At 46.0% G+C, this 16,626-nt stretch overlaps 1 protein-coding gene and 1 long non-coding RNA gene across 54 annotated transcripts in view; one reads left to right on the forward strand and one right to left on the reverse strand.

Annotated features, from left to right (window-relative positions):
• LOC118361876 (GRB2-associated-binding protein 1-like) overlaps positions 1-11,670 on the forward strand; it is a 76,862-nt gene extending 65,192 nt beyond the window's left edge. For 5 of the 50 annotated variants that reach the window (XR_008086452.1, XR_008086444.1, XR_008086426.1 and 2 more), the window contains 8 exons: positions 2,702-2,791; positions 4,008-4,101; positions 4,502-6,397; positions 6,438-6,597; positions 6,798-7,037; positions 7,077-7,156; positions 7,431-7,550; positions 7,629-8,243. Coding sequence is in view for 1 of the 50 variants with exons in the window: in XM_052486794.1 (XP_052342754.1) it covers positions 2,702-2,791; positions 4,008-4,101; positions 4,502-4,619; positions 9,343-9,462; positions 9,567-9,725 (581 nt within the window). In the remaining 49 variants the exon portion in view is untranslated. Of the gene's footprint in view, positions 1-2,701; positions 2,792-4,007; positions 4,102-4,501; positions 7,038-7,076; positions 7,157-7,195; positions 7,356-7,430; positions 7,551-7,628; positions 8,931-9,342; positions 9,463-9,566 lie in introns of those variants that run through there. The other 45 variants (XR_008086428.1, XR_008086433.1, XR_008086437.1 and 42 more) reach the window with 45 other exon arrangements.
• On the reverse strand, positions 109-1,185 carry LOC127913677 (uncharacterized). Of its 4 annotated transcripts, none has more exons than XR_008086475.1 (5): positions 1,080-1,185; positions 820-949; positions 575-704; positions 380-444; positions 109-249 (listed from the first exon to the last, which is right to left on the reverse strand). It is a non-coding gene; the product is annotated as an uncharacterized LOC127913677 (long non-coding RNA). The 4 variants fall into 4 exon arrangements; XR_008086476.1 differs by having other exon boundaries at positions 115-249; positions 575-639; positions 885-949; positions 1,080-1,173; XR_008086477.1 differs by lacking the exon at positions 1,080-1,185 and having other exon boundaries at positions 115-249; positions 575-639; positions 885-1,015.
• Positions 11,671-16,626: the final 4,956 nt, after the last annotated feature.

Below are 16,626 nucleotides of genomic sequence, written 5' to 3' on the forward strand. Positions count from 1 at the left end.
ACAATTCCTGTATGGCATCAGACAGGGGTGCAGATTGTTGAGGCTCACCCTTTGCTCCTCTCCTCAATGTTGGCAGTGTTCTAGACCTCTCTCAATGTACACAGTGTTCTAGACAAAGCCTCCTCCACCCTCCTCTCAGCCTTCTCTTTTAGTTTAGCCCAGTAGCCTATCCTCTCCCTCTCACCTCATCCACCCTCCTCTCAGCCTTCTCTTTTAGTTTAGCCCACTAGCCTATCCTCTCCCTCTCACCTCATCCACCCTCATCTCAGCCTTCTCTTTTAGTTTAGCCCACTAGCCTATCCTCTCCCTCTCACCTCCTCCACCCTCCTCTCAGCATTCTCTTTTAGCTTAGCCCACTAGCCTATCCTCTCCCTCTCACCTCATCCACCCTCCTCTCAGCCTTCTCTTTTAGTTTAGCCCACTAGCCTATCCTCTCCCTCTCACCTCCTCCACCCTCGTCTCAGCCCTCTCTTTTAGTTTAGCCCACTAGCCTATCCTCTCCCTCTCACCTCCTCCACCCTCCTCTCAGCATTCTCTTTTAATTTAGCCCAGTAGCCTATCCTCTCCCTCTCACCTCATCCACCCTCCTCTCAGCCTTCTCTTTTAGTTTAGCCCACTAGCCTATCCTCTCCCTCTCACCTCCTCCACCCTCATCTCAGCATTCTCTTTTAGCTTAGCCCACTAGCCTATCCTCTCCCTCTCACCTCCTCCACCCTCATCTCAGCATTCTCTTTTAGCTTAGCCCACTAGCCTATCCTCTCCCTCTCATCTCAGCATTCTCTTTTAGCTTAGCCCACTAGCCTATCCTCTCCCTCTCACCTCCTCCACCCTCATCTCAGCATTCTCTTTTAGCTTAGCCCACTAGCCTATCCTCTCCCTCTCACCTCATCCACCCTCCTCTCAGCCTTCTCTTTTAGTTTAGCCCACTAGCCTATCCTCTCCCTCTCACCTCCTCCACCCTCCTCTCAGCCTTCTCTTTTAGTTTAGCCCACTAGCCTATCCTCTCCCTCTCACCTCCTCCACCCTCCTCTCAGCCTTCTCTTTTAGTTTAGCCCACTAGCCTATCCTCTCCCTCTCACCTCCTCCACCCTCATCTCAGCCTTCTCTTTTAGCTTATAGCCTGCTCTCCTCATTTTCTATCCCCCTCACCCCATTCAAAGGGACCTTTGTCCCTGAGTTCAGGGGGCCCTCTCCGGGGCTTTAGGGGGGGGTGACCGGCCTGGGCCACCATCACCATGGAGCGCCCAGAGCGGTCACCTCTATCCCCATTGTCGTGCCCCCCCCCCTCTGAAAGGGCCTCTTTGATGGAGCAACAGCCCCCTCCTGACCCACCAGGGGACATTTAATCTAGAGCAGGAAGGATTTGAATATCCCACGGGGGAGGCAGACCCAAAGCAGAGGTCATTACCAGTCACTGTCAATGGTAGAGAAGAAAGGGGGAATATGTTCGAAATCGTGAAGTCAGTCCCTCTCTGTTCACGGCTTAGAGCTTTAACTTTCAGGTCACTGACTCTTGGTTATTTTCATTCCCGTGTCATCATGGGGTGCTGGATGTGAGTGGTTCGGTGCAAGGACATGTTACTGTAGTCAGGGGCTCCTTATTACGGCGACAAAGGGATCGGCAAACAGTTACTTGAGTTTTTCATAACCATGGGCCATCACCGTGAACTTCCATCTCAATGCAATCTCTGTCCTCACCTAACCACCACTGCTATCCACCTGCTGAGTTTGTGACCTCTGTCCAGCCTGTGTGTTCTTGTAGGGCTGTTGTGTTCTGTTGGCTTCAGGGTTAATCTCTCGAGCCTTCCCTCTGGCTCACCGGCTCTGGTACAAATCCCAAATCAAATCCACCGCTAGACCCTATGCACTTGGTGGAAGTTTGACCATATTGCTTTAACAAATCAATTCCTCTCAGATCTCCACAATTGAATAGGGTCCAGGGGTCCATTTGGGATTGGGCCTCTCTTGCTTGGTTTGATTCTGTAGGCGAGGTCTTGTGAGGCTGAAGCATCTGTGGTCGATGCCAACACGTAGCATCATTCACTTTCCTTATGGCTCTGTTCTAAATGTCTGCCATGGTTTTATCTGGAGTGCGCTGTGTTCTCTGGCTATAGTGAGGGTTATACATACGGTTATAACGTCGGTCTGCTGGTGTACAGATACATGTGCGCTTTTATTGTCTGCTGTTGTGGATGTGTTGTTGCACTAAAAATGATCTTCCACACTCATACTGGTGCATGTTGTTGTCCTGTCAAGTCTGAGGCCAGCCATGTTACAGGGTTCTGACTAGAGGGAGTACAGCTACGACTGGAAGTTAGTTTTTCATAGCTGGTTAGGAGAATTGACCCAGCAGGTTAGGAGGCATAGGTTAAGGTTAGGAAAATGCTCTCCTAACCTGCTATGAAAACTCACTTCCGGTCGTAGCTGTACTCCCTCTAGTCACAACCATGTTGCGTGGAGTGAGGTGCATGATGGGAAATGTTAGCGTCTGCTGTTGCCATGGCGATGGTCCTGTCTATACTGGTGTATACACCAATAGGGATGAAGCAATGGTAGGGTGGAAGTAGTGAGTTGTCTCTCAACAAAGTCTGTTGATCTGTCGGCTTTGCATGGCAGGGTTTTATTAAAATAGGGGTTACAATGATGTCATCGTTTTATCAATGATGGTAATGTGAAAAGTCTTCTTTTTTTAACCAATCAGGTCAGAGTCCTAAAATAATAAGAGCAAAGGGGGTTGGTTTAGAGCGAACCGACTCTCAGACCGTAGGGGAGTTCCCAAGACGACGCAAGGGTAGGTACTACCAAACAACGACGCCTGAAACTTGGTTCTGAATACTCATCTCTCATTCTGTCCGAACGTGTTTGAACTCAACGCATGCTTCTGAATGTTCTCCTGTGACATCACATGGTATCCTGTCTCATCCAATCAACTAACTCCTGGACCAGCGGGGACCCTCTTCTGTTCAGTTGTTGTTTCCGATTCCACATTTTGCTCTCATAACACGTTTTTGAACCTCACCAACACCCTAGAGATGTTATCCTCTAGGCTTCTTCAGGAAATGGTGCAAAGATCATATCTCCGGGTGGAAGATCTCCAGTACGTAGAACGTTGTCAGTGTACTAGTGTACCGCACCAACAACCAAATCTCAAGCCCACATATTCAAAGTAATCAATAGCATTAATGATTTACACCAGTACAGTAATTGATTCTTAGGTTAGTGACACACACAAACACACCAGTGATGGACTGTTCTAACCAACTACCTCTTGTATTTTTAACACTGTTCCGCATGCTCCTGTTTCAACATGTAATTCTATCATGTGCTCTTTATTGTATTTGTAATGGAAGAAAGTTTATTGCTCAGGTACGATGAATGATATTTTCCCCTCTTTATGTTCTGTTCAGATATGTATGTATGTATGTATGTATGTATGTATATGTATGTATGTATGTATATGTATGTATGTATGTATATGTATATGTATATGTATATATGTGTGTATATATATATATATATATACACACATACCCTTCATGCAATCCGGAGATATATATATATATCTCCGGATTGCATGAAGGGTGTTTAGTACTGTAGGCTGAGAAGTGTTAGTGCTGCTGTCCTGTAGACTGCAGCACCAGATGGTGTTTTCTAGCCAGGCTGAGGGAGCTATGCTGACTGTGTTTCTATAGCACCCGGGTTGCCAGATTGGGCTCTGTTAAGTTAACCATGCGGGAGCAGTTGGCTGTGGACACTCAATGTGGACGTGCTCTATAAACCTATAACCAATTGATTACATTTTTGTATTACACTCAACTTCTCATATTGGAATCTAGCCTACAGTTTTAGTCTTGCAAGGAGGTATTGTGGCTTTTAGGGACCTCTGTTGGACAAATGAAAGCCTACATCCACACCACCTTTTGTATGGTGGAATGGAATGTATTGTGTTGCAATGATGGTACGTGATGAGAGAGATTGACGGGGGTGTTTGCCCCTCCCCTCTACAGCCAAGCCCGCCCCTTTGGAGATCAAGCCCCTACCTGAGTGGGAGGAGTCATCGGCACCCGTCCGCTCGCCTGTCACCAGGTCTTTTGCTCGGGAGTAAGTGTCTTACCCTTTGACCTTTCACCTCTACAGCAGCTCAGGGTCAAAGTGGCCCTTAGAAACACATCTAGGATTATTGTCGCTCACCGCATCCTAACCATTTGGGAGTAAAATGTAAAGCTGACCTTAGGTCAACGTCAACTTAGTTGAATTCCTTTCTACTGCATGTGACTATAGGTTTGGTATTCTATCAGAACATTAACCCTCCACGCATGACTTTAGTCACCTCATAACATGTCAAAGTAGTCATGTCTTAGAAATTAGCTTTTTGTCTTTTTCCAGTGAGTCATTTTTTCTCTGCAGGGAACTCTGCAGGCACTGCTGCAATTTGTGTGTGTGTGTGTGTGTGTGTGTGTACCGACGGTGTGTTAAACACAGTGTGTGTGATGCTGCTCAGTCCCTCCAGGTTCCCCATGCCCCCCAGGCCTCCCTCGGTGCATAGCACCGCCTCCAGCACCGACTCCGAGGACTGTGATGAGAATTATGTAGCCATGGTCTCTAAGGCAGACGAACTCGTATGTAACACACGTCCTCAACTACTCTCTTCTAAAATATTAATGTTAAATCATACAGTGATTTATGTACATTTTACAAAAAAACAACTTGTCACAATAATAAGCTAATGTTCCACATACAGTCAGTAGCCAATGAATGTATTGCAATTAAATTATATATATTTTTTTATTCATGGTAAAGTGCACCATTTGCAATGTAATTTGTCTGATGGCATATCTTAGTGGGCTGAATATCCATAGAACAGCAGTATGCAGAAGAATTTAAATACACTACATAACCATAACCAAAGGTATGTGGACACCTGCTCTTCCAACGTCTCATTCCAAAATCATGGGCATTAATATGGAGTTGGACCCCCTTTGCTGCTGTCACAGCCTCCACTCTTCTAGGAAGGCTTTCCACCAGATGTTGGAACATTGCTGCGGGGACCTGCTTCCATTCAGCTACAAGCATTGGTTAGGTCGGGCACTGATATTGGACGATTATGCCTAGCTTGCAGTCGGCATTCCAATTAATCTGAAACGTGTTCGATGGGGTTGAGGTCAGGGCTCTGTGCAGGCCAGTCAAGTTCTTCCACACAGATCTCGACAAACCATTTCTGTATGGACCTCGTTTTGTGCACGGGGGCATTGCCATGCTGAAACAGGAAAGGGCCAAACTTTTGCCACAAAGTTGGAAGCACAGAATCATCTAGAATTTCATTGTATGCTTTAGCATTAAGATTTCCCATCACTGGAACTAATGGGCCTAGCTGGGAACCATGACAAACAGCCCCAGACCATTATTCCTCCTCCACCAAACTTTACAGTTGGCAATATGCATTGGGGCAGTTAGCGTTCTCCTGGCTTCCGCCAAACACAGATTTGTCCATTGGACTGCCAGATGGTGAAGCGTGATTCATCACTCCAGAGAATGCGTTTCCACTGCTCCAGAGTCCAATGGTGGCGAGCTTTACCCCTCTCCAGCCCACGTTTGGCATTGTGCATGTGTCTCCACGGCCATGGAAACACATTTCATGAAGCTCCCGGTGAACAGTTATTGTGCTGACCTTGCTTCCAGAGGCAGTTTGGAACTCTGTAGTGAGTGTGGCAATCGAGGCCAGACGTTTTTTACGTCCTACATGCGTCCGCACTCAGCGGTCCCGTTCTGTGAGCTTGTGTGGCCTACCACTTCGCGGCTGAGCCGTTGGTGCTCCTAGACGTTTCCACTTCACATTAACAGCACTTACAGTTGACCGGGGCAGCTCTAGCAGGGGAGACATTTTATGAACTGACTTGTTGGAAAGGTGGCTTCCTACGATGGTATCATGTTGAAAGTCAGAGCTCGTCAGTCAGGCCATTCTACTGCCAATGTTTGTCTATGGCGATAGCGTGGCTGTATGCTTGATTTTATACACCTGTCAGCAACGGGTGTGGCTGAAATAGCCAAATCCACTAAGTTGAAGGGGTGTCCACATACTTTTGGGTGTATATAGTGTAGTCTGACTTCACTTCAAAACATACTACTGTTTTTTTGTTAGTGTGATGACATTGAAATGATGAGTCCACGTTTCTTGTTTCTAATTTCCCATGTTAGTATAGTATACCTAGTAAAAATCATAGTCTGTTATCATCCTCCTCGGCCTCCCAAGAGGAGAAAGAGGAGAAAGAGATGGTTGCCACAGAAGGACTCCTCTTCAACACTTCTATTTTCTTCACCTCTTCTTTCCCTCTTCATCACTTGTCATCCTGCTTTTTTTGACTTTTTCATTTGCGCTTTCACTCTCTTCCCCCTGTAGGTATTCAGTCCATCTGGTGGACATCTCCTTCCCCCTGTAGGTATTCAGTCCATCTGGTGGACATCTCCTTCCCCCTGTAGGTATTCAGTCCATCTGGTGGACATCTCCTTCCCCCTGCAGGTATTCAGTCCATCTGGTGGACATCTCCTTCCCCCTGCAGGTATTCAGTCCATCTGGTGGACATCTCCTTCCCCCTGCAGGTATTCGGTCCATCTGGTGGACATCTCCTTCCCCCTGCAGGTATTCAGTCCATCTGGTGGACATCTCCTTCCCCCTGCAGGTATTCGGTCCATCTGGTGGACATCTCCTTCCCCCTGCAGGTATTCAGTCCATCTGGTGGACATCTCCTTCCCCCTGCAGGTATTCGGTCCATCTGGTGGACATCTCCTTCCCCCTGCAGGTATTCAGTCCATCTGGTGGACATCTCCTTCCCCCTGCAGGTATTCAGTCCATCTGGTGGACATCTCCTTCCCCCTGCAGGTATTCGGTCCATCTGGTGGACATCTCCTTCCCCCTGCAGGTATTCGGTCCATCTGGTGGACATCTCCTTCCCCCTGCAGGTATTCGGTCCATCTGGTGGACATCTCCTTCCCCCTGCAGGTATTCGGTCCATCTGGTGGACATCTCCTTCCCCCTGCAGGTATTCGGTCCATCTGGTGGACATCTCCTTCCCCTGCAGGTATTCGGTCCATCTGGTGGACATCTCCTTCCCCCTGCAGGTATTCGGTCCATCTGGTGGACATCTCCTTCCCCCTGCAGGTATTCGGTCCATCTGGTGGACATCTCCTTCCCCTGCAGGTATTCGGTCCATCTGGTGGACATCTCCTTCCCCCTGCAGGTATTCAGTCCATCTGGTGGACATCTCCTTCCCCCTGCAGGTATTCAGTCCATCTGGTGGACATCTCCTTCCCCCTGCAGGTATTCAGTCCATCTGGTGGACATCTCCTTCCCCCTGCAGGTATTCGGTCCATCTGGTGGACATCTCCTTCCCCCTGCCCTCTGCAGGGGTCCAGGTATCTCCTTCCCCCTGCAGGTATTCGGTCCATCTGGTGGACATCTCCTTCCCCCTGCAGGTATTCGGTCCATCTGGTGGACATCTCCTTCCCCCTGCAGGTATTCGGTCCATCTGGTGGACATCTCCTTCCCCCTGCAGGTATTCGGTCCATCTGGTGGACATCTCCTTCCCCTGCAGGTATTCGGTCCATCTGGTGGACATCTCCTTCCCCTGCAGGTATTCGGTCCATCTGGTGGACATCTCCTTCCCCCTGCAGGTATTCGGTCCATCTGGTGGACATCTCCTTCCCCCTGCAGGTATTCGGTCCATCTGGTGGACATCTCCTTCCCCCTGCAGGTATTCGGTCCATCTGGTGGACATCTCCTTCCCCCTGCAGGTATTCGGTCCATCTGGTGGACATCTCCTTCCCCCTGCAGGTATTCGGTCCATCTGGTGGACATCTCCTTCCCCCTGCAGGTATTCGGTCCATCTGGTGGACATCTCCTTCCCCCTGCAGGTATTCGGTCCATCTGGTGGACATCTCCTTCCCCCTGCAGGTATTCGGTCCATCTGGTGGACATCTCCTTCCCCCTGCAGGTATTCGGTCCATCTGGTGGACATCTCCTTCCCCCTGCAGGTATTCGGTCCATCTGGTGGACATCTCCTTCCCCCTGCAGGTATTCGGTCCATCTGGTGGACATCTCCTTCCCCCTGCAGGTATTCGGTCCATCTGGTGGACATCTCCTTCCCCCTGCAGGTATTCGGTCCATCTGGTGGACATCTCCTTCCCCCTGCAGGTATTCAGTCCATCTGGTGGACATCTCCTTCCCCCTGCAGGTATTCAGTCCATCTGGTAGACATCTCCTTCCCCCTGCAGGTATTCAGTCCATCTGGTGGACATCTCCTTTTTTGCTCCTTCTATTCTTCTAACTTGTTTTTCTTCCATCAGTTCTCAAGGACCCTTTTTGTTGACTGGTCAGATAAATTATTTTCCCTGGCTCAGACTCCATGATCTGGTGGTGTAGGCATGTGAACACAACCACGGGTCTCCACATTTCCCACTTTGTCTCCCAATTTGTCTCACCGCTGTTTAGTCTTCCCGCTGTTTCTAATCTGTCTGAATACAGCAAAAATGTCCTAAATACATATAAATATTTTCCCGGTTGGTGTCAATAAATTGAACAGCACAATCACTGTTTAACGTTGTTCCGTTCTCTCCTAAAGGAAATTCTTAACTATACTAAATTGACTGGTTAACTTCACCAACAACAAAAGGGGTAATTTCCTGTATAGTATGTCTGCTTGATTGTTTGTTTTCCAGGTCTTTATGACCTTTTTATTGATATGTTTTCCCTTATCGTTTCTTCGCCTTTACCTAATGTTTACTTCCTGTTGCTTTTTTCACTCATATTTTTTCCTAGTCCCTCTCTTCCTCTTTCCCCTCTCAGTACAGCCTGTGTTATTGTTTGACCTCTGACCTTTCCCTGCTGTCTCTGTAGAGAGGAGTCCTTCTACTGCACTGTCCCCATCACCCCTGTTAAGAGGGAGATGGAGGGCCTTGACACCGTAGAGGAGGTGAGACGGGTTGCCAAGTGTGGTTAGACAAGCTGCCTGGGTTGCCAGTTTGGAGCCTAACCGGAGATGCCCATAGAGCCTATGCTCTCACTGCATGGTGTGGGTTGTGGTGTAATTTCCCCCCCAAACCCCACTAAGATTTCAGACACCGTCTGCAGTGGTAGTGTACATGCTGACGTGACTTGAGGTTTGCGTAATAACTCAATGTAGTGTTTTGTAGTAGACTGTCCTAGAACTGTCTCCATTGTAGCTGTACTACCACTCCTCTTGCCCAGTCCTAGAGTGTAGCACTAACATTTAATCATGCTCAGGGGGATGATGACACTCACAATCTCCACTGTAACATGGTATCTCCCTTTTTGCTTAGAACATGAAGCTGGGTGCGCCCATGACGGCGGACGGGGGGAGCAGCCCAATGGTGAAGCCCAAGGGAGACAAGCAGGTGGAGTACCTGGACCTAGACCTGGACCCCGGCAAATCTACCCCACCACGGAAGGTGAGACCACTCACTCACTCACTCACTCACTCACTCACTCACTCACTCACTCACTCACTCACTCACTCACTCACTCACTGTGACCTGTGTTTCTTCCTTTCCAGAAGAAGATTAATGGGATTGGTCTGGCGGTGTCAGATGAGCGGGTGGACTACGTGGTGGTGGACCAGCAGCGGACGCAGGCCCTCAAGAGCACCCGGGAGGCCTGGAACGATGGACGCCAGTCCACAGAGACAGACACCTCTACCAAAGGGCCCAAGTGACCCCCAGCTCACCCAGCTACAGCCCCACACTGCTGGGCCGCAGACATTACTCCAAGCCCGGGCCCCGGCCTTCACCTCCTCCAGACTCCTAGTGCCGAAGTGAAGGGGCTGGCGGACCTCCAGGGCCGCTGAACTGTCTTTAGTTTACACTGCCATCAGTCAGTCTGAGGACAGAACCGCGACAGCACAGCGCCCCTCTGTGGCAGACAGGGGGTATGTGCCAGGAATAAGCTGAATGCAGTATGGATGCAAGTAGGTTTGATTGATGTATCGGTCCTCCCCTGCCTGATATGGGGACTCTGTAAAGACATTACCACATCCACAAAGACTTGGAGTCTGGAACACTTACTGCCACTTATGGTAGATTTTTCCTCTAGTTGGTTGGAGAATGACCAGGAGACAACTTAAAGACATTTCCTTTATGATTAAATCACAACACTGTGGGACACTGTTTTGGGAGAGAATGAGTCATCTCTCTTTCAGAATGCTGAGTGTCTACTTAATACTTTACTGCCAAGGTTGCCTAGTTTTGCTGGTAGGAAATTGGGCCATTTTTCTCTTGTACAGGTCTAATATTATCCAAAACATTGTAAGAGAGAGAACCAGGTTTTCTTAGTGAAAACTTGTTGTGTGAATGCAAGAAAATAGAAAACAAGTAACTTTTTTCTGAAACGCAACTGACCAAGTGTTCAATCAAAGGTTTGGATTCACTGAAACGTCATTTAATCGACTGAGGAATGATTCTCTTCCTCGTTTAGTTTTTAGTGGAAGAGGAAACGGCTTGACATTTGCAAAACAAAAAGAGTTGTACAAAGTGTTATGTATATAAACAGAAAGTGTCCTTTATTCAACACTATATACGGTGTGTGGTAATTCTGCAGGGTGGAATTCTATACGCTCTCCGAGATGGTATCGGGACATGTGATATGAAATGACAGAATCAACTGTGACAGCTTTTAACGGGAAGCTCCCCGACACTTTCTGTGAGTTATGCAAAGGTGTCAAACGTAGGTTTATAGGAGAGAGAAATCAGGTACTCATTCAAATACTAATAACAGCTATTTCCATTTCTAATTTATTTTGAGTTATCTCAACGATAGATGTCCAAATAATCTATAAACGGACAGATTTGATGCTATAGAGCAAAGTGCTGTTGAAAATGCCTTCTCAACGTGCACCAGTCAACTTGTTTCAGGAGTTTATTATTGTGATGGTGTGTCGATTTCATTCTCTCTTAGGTTTTAATTTATTTCAAAAGGATTTACACGCACACCTTCTGGGGTCTGATGTATGTATGCCTTACGATCTACTTTACTTGATATGTCTTTGTAAATAGTGACAAATTGTGATGTTTTACCTAAAAAGAAAATACTTCAGAATCGTAGTGGTTTTTTTTTTCATGACTATTGGCTTTATTAACTTTCCAGGGACCCTATTCAGTGTCTTGAGTAGGAGTGCAGAAGCCGCTTTCCCGGAAGCATCTTAAGGCTAAATTCATTGTTAGAACCATAAGATCCTACGGTTCTAATGATGAACTTAGCCTTGAGATAGTTTTGGGAACCCGGCCCTGGTTTAGGATCAGGTCTCCACTGTTCATGTAATCTTAGTCATTGTAAAAGGCAAACAACTGATTCTAGAGCAGCACTCTTACGCTGAGATTCTTCATGAATACAGGCCCATTTCTCTCTCAAAGTCCTAAGCATGTTATACCAGGAGAATTAGTCTTTGCTGTATATATTTGCACCAACTATTCCAGCATGTATCATTTGAATTGAAAAACTGTGCCTGTACTGTCATTTCCATACTACTTAATTCTCACCATCCCATTGCAGGGTTGTCTTGTCTCGAGACCAACTGCAAAACGTTGATGCTTTCTTTTCTTTAACGAATCAAAAGAGAAACATTTCCATTTGAAAGTAAACTAAATAAAACAACCTTTTTTGAGTCTCTTTGTCACCGGCAGTATGTCACCTATGTTAAAAAAATGTTGGCGTACTATAGGGAGGAAAACAATGACAGAGGAAAGAGAAAATAACAAAGGCCAGGAAGTCCCACCCACTGAGGTTGATGGGAGGAGCTAGAGGACATGCTCATTATAATGACTGGAATGAAGTCTAACATGGTTTGTGTTTGACCATCTATTCCATTCCAGCCATTACAATGAGCCTGTCCTCCTGTAGCTCCTCACACCAGCCTCCTCTGGACCACAGACATTTCTATAGAGGAATGAGAAATGCACGCACAAAGTGATGTGCTGTACTAAATTGTGCCATTATGTTTCAGGAAGTGTCCAAATGCCTACCACTTCCCCAATCAATGATTACCTCACCTGTTCACTATTCTCTCATTTTAATTTGATAGCTCTCCATTTAGCCACCAAGGGGAAAAAAATCTTCAACATGCAGTAATTTACATACAAATCTCTCACATTTCAGCAATTTCCCTTGAAGATTTGGAGCAACGTGTAATCTGGATGAAAAAGGGGACAGTTGTCAATGTATGGGAAGTGTGCTTAGACTGAGTGGGTAAGTGTCTAGAAAGATGAGAGAATTAATTGCACTTAGGGTTTTTGTACTACATTGACTGCGTTAAGACAGGCAGCCCAATTCTGATTTTTTTCTTCACTAATTGGTCTTTTGACCAAACAGATCAGCGCTGAAAAACATTGTGATTGGTCAAAAGACTAATTAGTGAAGAAAAATCAGAATTGGGATGCCTGTGTAAACGCACCCTTCTCGCCTTTACTCGTCTTGTCACTGTTTGACACAGTAGCTTGCAGAGACTTATGTGAACTAATTCATTTGCATGTTCCTGTCATTTTGACACATTTAAATGGGAATCCAATTATTATAAAAGGACTGTAATCATGTACTTGAGGAGCATTGTAAATGTGGTTGGTGGAGATGTCCTGAAGTATTCCAGTTTCTTCTTTGATTAATCTTCAACACATTCTTATTTTATCATTTCTTTATGCGTCTGATTTTTTTTTTTTAGCAATACCTGATTCGAACAACCAAAAATGAGATGGAATCGGATATTTCAAGGTACACTTCACCATATGTGGTTTAAAAATCAGATAAAAGTATTATTCCAGGCCTTGCGACTTGTCTGAACAGTCAAATTTACCATCAAGTGGTTTTTAGACTTACGTGGCATATCTTGTTGCTTGCTAGCTGGTTTGTTTACTGAAACGTGGTAGCTAACTAGCTAACTTGTTAATTGTTTACAAACGAATTAGTGAATGTGCTAAACAGCTACCTAGGTAGCTATTTGATTGCTGTGACTTGCCAAAAAATAGGGGTTTTGAAAGTTGGATCATCTTATCCTTCGAGGTTTTAAAAGCATTTTAACACTGATTTTGAACATTGAACTTGACTTTTCTTGTCACTGTTTGCCACAGTAGCTTGTAGAGAGACTTCTTACGCGTGCACTCATAATAAATGAGCCTTTCATGTCATTTTTGACACATTTTAAATGGAAATCAGCAGAGGACCCTAATCATAATTAGTCTCAAATTGAACTTGTTGAGGAGCAGTGGAAATGTGACAGGTGGAGATGGCCTGAAGTACTCCGGGTTCTATTATGATTAGTCTTCAACACCTTATTTTTATGTCTGTGTTTGTCTTCCATAGTTACCCAATTTATTTACTTCTACTGTCGATCTTTAAGTTGGGTGTATTCCATAAATTATGAGCATGGCATTGTTCTTGGATGTCTAAAGTTGTTTTGTTCTATTTTGTCTCACTGCTCCTCTGGTTGAAAAATAATGGTTAGACTTGTGGACTTATAGGAACCACCACGTAAACTAGTAATTTATCAATGTCAGTCTTGCCCTTGCTGTTGATCAATTACACCACTAGGGGGCATGGTTGCTTGATAAATCAGTGAAGAAGTTGACGGGCCACAATGGGCATCACGTTGTGTGCGACAGGGTGCTGCAGTACATTCTGAGAGATTGATGGACATCGTTTCTTTCTTGACAAAAACACTCACCCGAGTTGAATGTTCAACTATGTTTATTATGGAGGATGTGTATGTGATAAGTTAAGGCTACATATCAGAAGATATTTTATTTTATTGGACTTGATATACATGGGAATATGGTAGAAACACCTTCAGGACCAGTATCCTAGACACAGATTAAACCATGACTAAAAAGTGTCCTTAATGTAGAATCTCAACTGGAAGGGTTTTTAGTGGAGGACTAGACAGGGAAACTGTCCATCTGTGTACATTGGAAGCTGCAGGATCAGCTAAAGGTTGAATTTGATAGGTTCTACTCCAGTGGTTATGATGAAACAACTGGCACCACTTCAATGAATCCACATTGTTTTCCAACCCAAGTCCTGTAGGTGGACAATAAACCAAGACACCCTCTTAAATCTCACAATTTTACTTTTAGCCACACATAACATCAAAGTAACTTTGCAAAGGGCATACATACTATATCACAACATAGTCCACTAATACAATATATCACTGTCGATATATCACGGCAGAATTCTCCCCTTTTCCCAGTCCCAAAGACATTCGGCAACACCTCAACATAAATCTCGGAGTACTTCCTCTATCCCCCGTCATACAGATTTATGGCGTTGAAACCGGCCTCCCAGTTATTCCTCAAATACAGAAGTGCTAGAGCAAATGGCGCTAGGCTAGCTACCGTTGGGCGGCCATCTTTAATCCTATAAATCACTACTACTCCACATCTGATGATAGATTTACTCCTTGGCTTCAGTCACAGATGTCTGTGTTTTGCTGTACTGCATTAAGACTCTGATTGCTGAGTAAAGACCCTAATTGAAGTAAATTAGTTGTGATTGACTGTAGTGCATGGGTGTCAAACTCATTCCATGGGGGCCTAGTGTCTGCTGGTTTTAGGGTGTTCCTTTCAATGAGGACCTAGACAACCAGGTGAGGGGGGCTCCTTACTAAATACTGACCTTAATTAATCAATCAAGTTCAAAGGAGGAGCGTAAACCCACAGACACTCGGCCTCCATGGAATGAGTTTGACACGTGGGACAGAGTGGGAAGCTGTGATATTGCTACTGGGTTAGCGCCATTACCTGGGTTGTCTCTACCAGGGCTACTGTATGCAAGCATTCATATTGCTGTAACATCATATACCCAAATGTTATGTTTGTCTCAGCTGTTTACCACGAAAAGTGACGTGGTGTCCACTTTGTTGTTTGAGTCACAGATGGCCCCTTTAATTTCCCTGCTTTCGTCCAATAGGTGACTAAGCCTGTTGACTGTCACTCTGCTACTCGATGCTCATGACCGTGTTTTTTTTAGTTGTACTAAAACATAATACACATTTCCATAGATTACAGTATACGAGCTGGTGTCTGTCTTTTTTTTTACCTCACATTCTCTGTGGTGCTGAATGTGCGAGGTACTGATATGTCTCGTTGTGATAAGAATAATGGCATACATTTGTTTGGAGAATGTAGAACCCATTTAGCGTTCCTTGATCAGTGTTATTCTGACTTCAAACACTTTGTAGTCGATAGAGATGAAGGATAAAGGTGTTTTGTTTTAGGTTGCTGACAAGCATTTTAATGTAGAGATGTTAGATATCAAACCAGCCTGGGATGTTGAGAAGCCACTGTGTGTGTGTGTGTGTGTGTGTGTGTGTGTGTGTGTGTGTGTGTGTGTGTGTGTGTGTTTGACAATGTGTTCATGTTGAGAAAGATATTGAGACAGGATGTGGGTGCATTTTTGGGAGAAAGAGCGGGCAGTAGAGGGAGTGTGAGTGTGTGTTTTTGACACTGTTTGAGAGATGGAGAGAGACTGTGTGCATATTTTTTGGGAGAAGGAGAGAGAAAGACTGAGGAGGAGGGAGTGTGTTCCTGTCTCTGTGTGTGTGTGTGTATGCTTCTCCATGCAGATTGGGATGTGAGGCTCTCTCTGCCGTATCTTTGACAGTGTGTGAGTAATGGAACAGTCCCTCGGTTCCAAACAGGGCCAACAGAATAATGATGAGGCTGGGGAGGGTGAGAGCTGCTCCTGGGTGAGCTGTGAGCTCCGGGCCTGACTGTCCTGCTGGACATCTGCCTGGACTGATGGGAGCTGTCAATAACTGAGCCCGAGACTCGCTTGCGCTGCACAACCCTGCCAGCATGTCTCTGGCTGTGGGTCTGCCGGTCTGTCTGTCTATCTGTCTGCCAGCCTCTTCTCTAAGTCTGACTGTTTGCCTGCTGTTTGCCTGATTGGGGGAGTGTGTCTGTCTGTCTGCCAGCCTCTTCTCTAAGTCTGACTGTTTGCCTGCTGTTTGCCTGATTGGGGGAGTGTGTCTATCTGTCTGCCAGCCTCTTCTCTAAGTCTGACTGTTTTCCTGCTGTTTGCCTGATTGGGGGAGTGTGTCTGTCTGTCTGCCAGCCTCTTCTCTAAGTCTGACTGTTTGCCTGCTGTTTGCCTGATTGGGGGAGTGTGTCTATCTGTCTGCCAGCCTCTTCTCTAAGTCTGACTGTTTGCCTGCTGTTTGCCTGATTGGGGGAGTGTGTCTGTCTGTCTGCCAGCCTCTTTTCTAAGTCTGACTGTTTGCCTGCTGTTTGCCTGATTGGGGGAGTGTGTCTATCTGTCTGCCAGCCTCTTCTCTAAGTCTGACTGTTTGCCTGCTGTTTGCCTGATTGGGGGAGTGTGTCTGTCTGTCTGCCAGCCTCTTCTCTAAGTCTGACTGTTTGCCTGCTGTTTGCCTGATTGGGGGAGTGTGTCTATCTGTCTGCCAGCCTCTTCTCTAAGTCTGACTGTTTTCCTGCTGTTTGCCTGATTGGGGGAGTGTGTCTGTCTGTCTGCCAGCCTCTTCTCTAAGTCTGACTGTTTGCCTGCTGTTTGCCTGATTGGGGGAGTGTGTCTATCTGTCTGCCAGCCTCTTCTCTAAGTCTGACTGTTTGCCT

This window comes from Oncorhynchus keta, chromosome 29 (genome assembly GCF_023373465.1).
Source record: "Oncorhynchus keta strain PuntledgeMale-10-30-2019 chromosome 29, Oket_V2, whole genome shotgun sequence".
Lineage (NCBI taxonomy): Eukaryota > Metazoa > Chordata > Actinopteri > Salmoniformes > Salmonidae > Oncorhynchus > Oncorhynchus keta.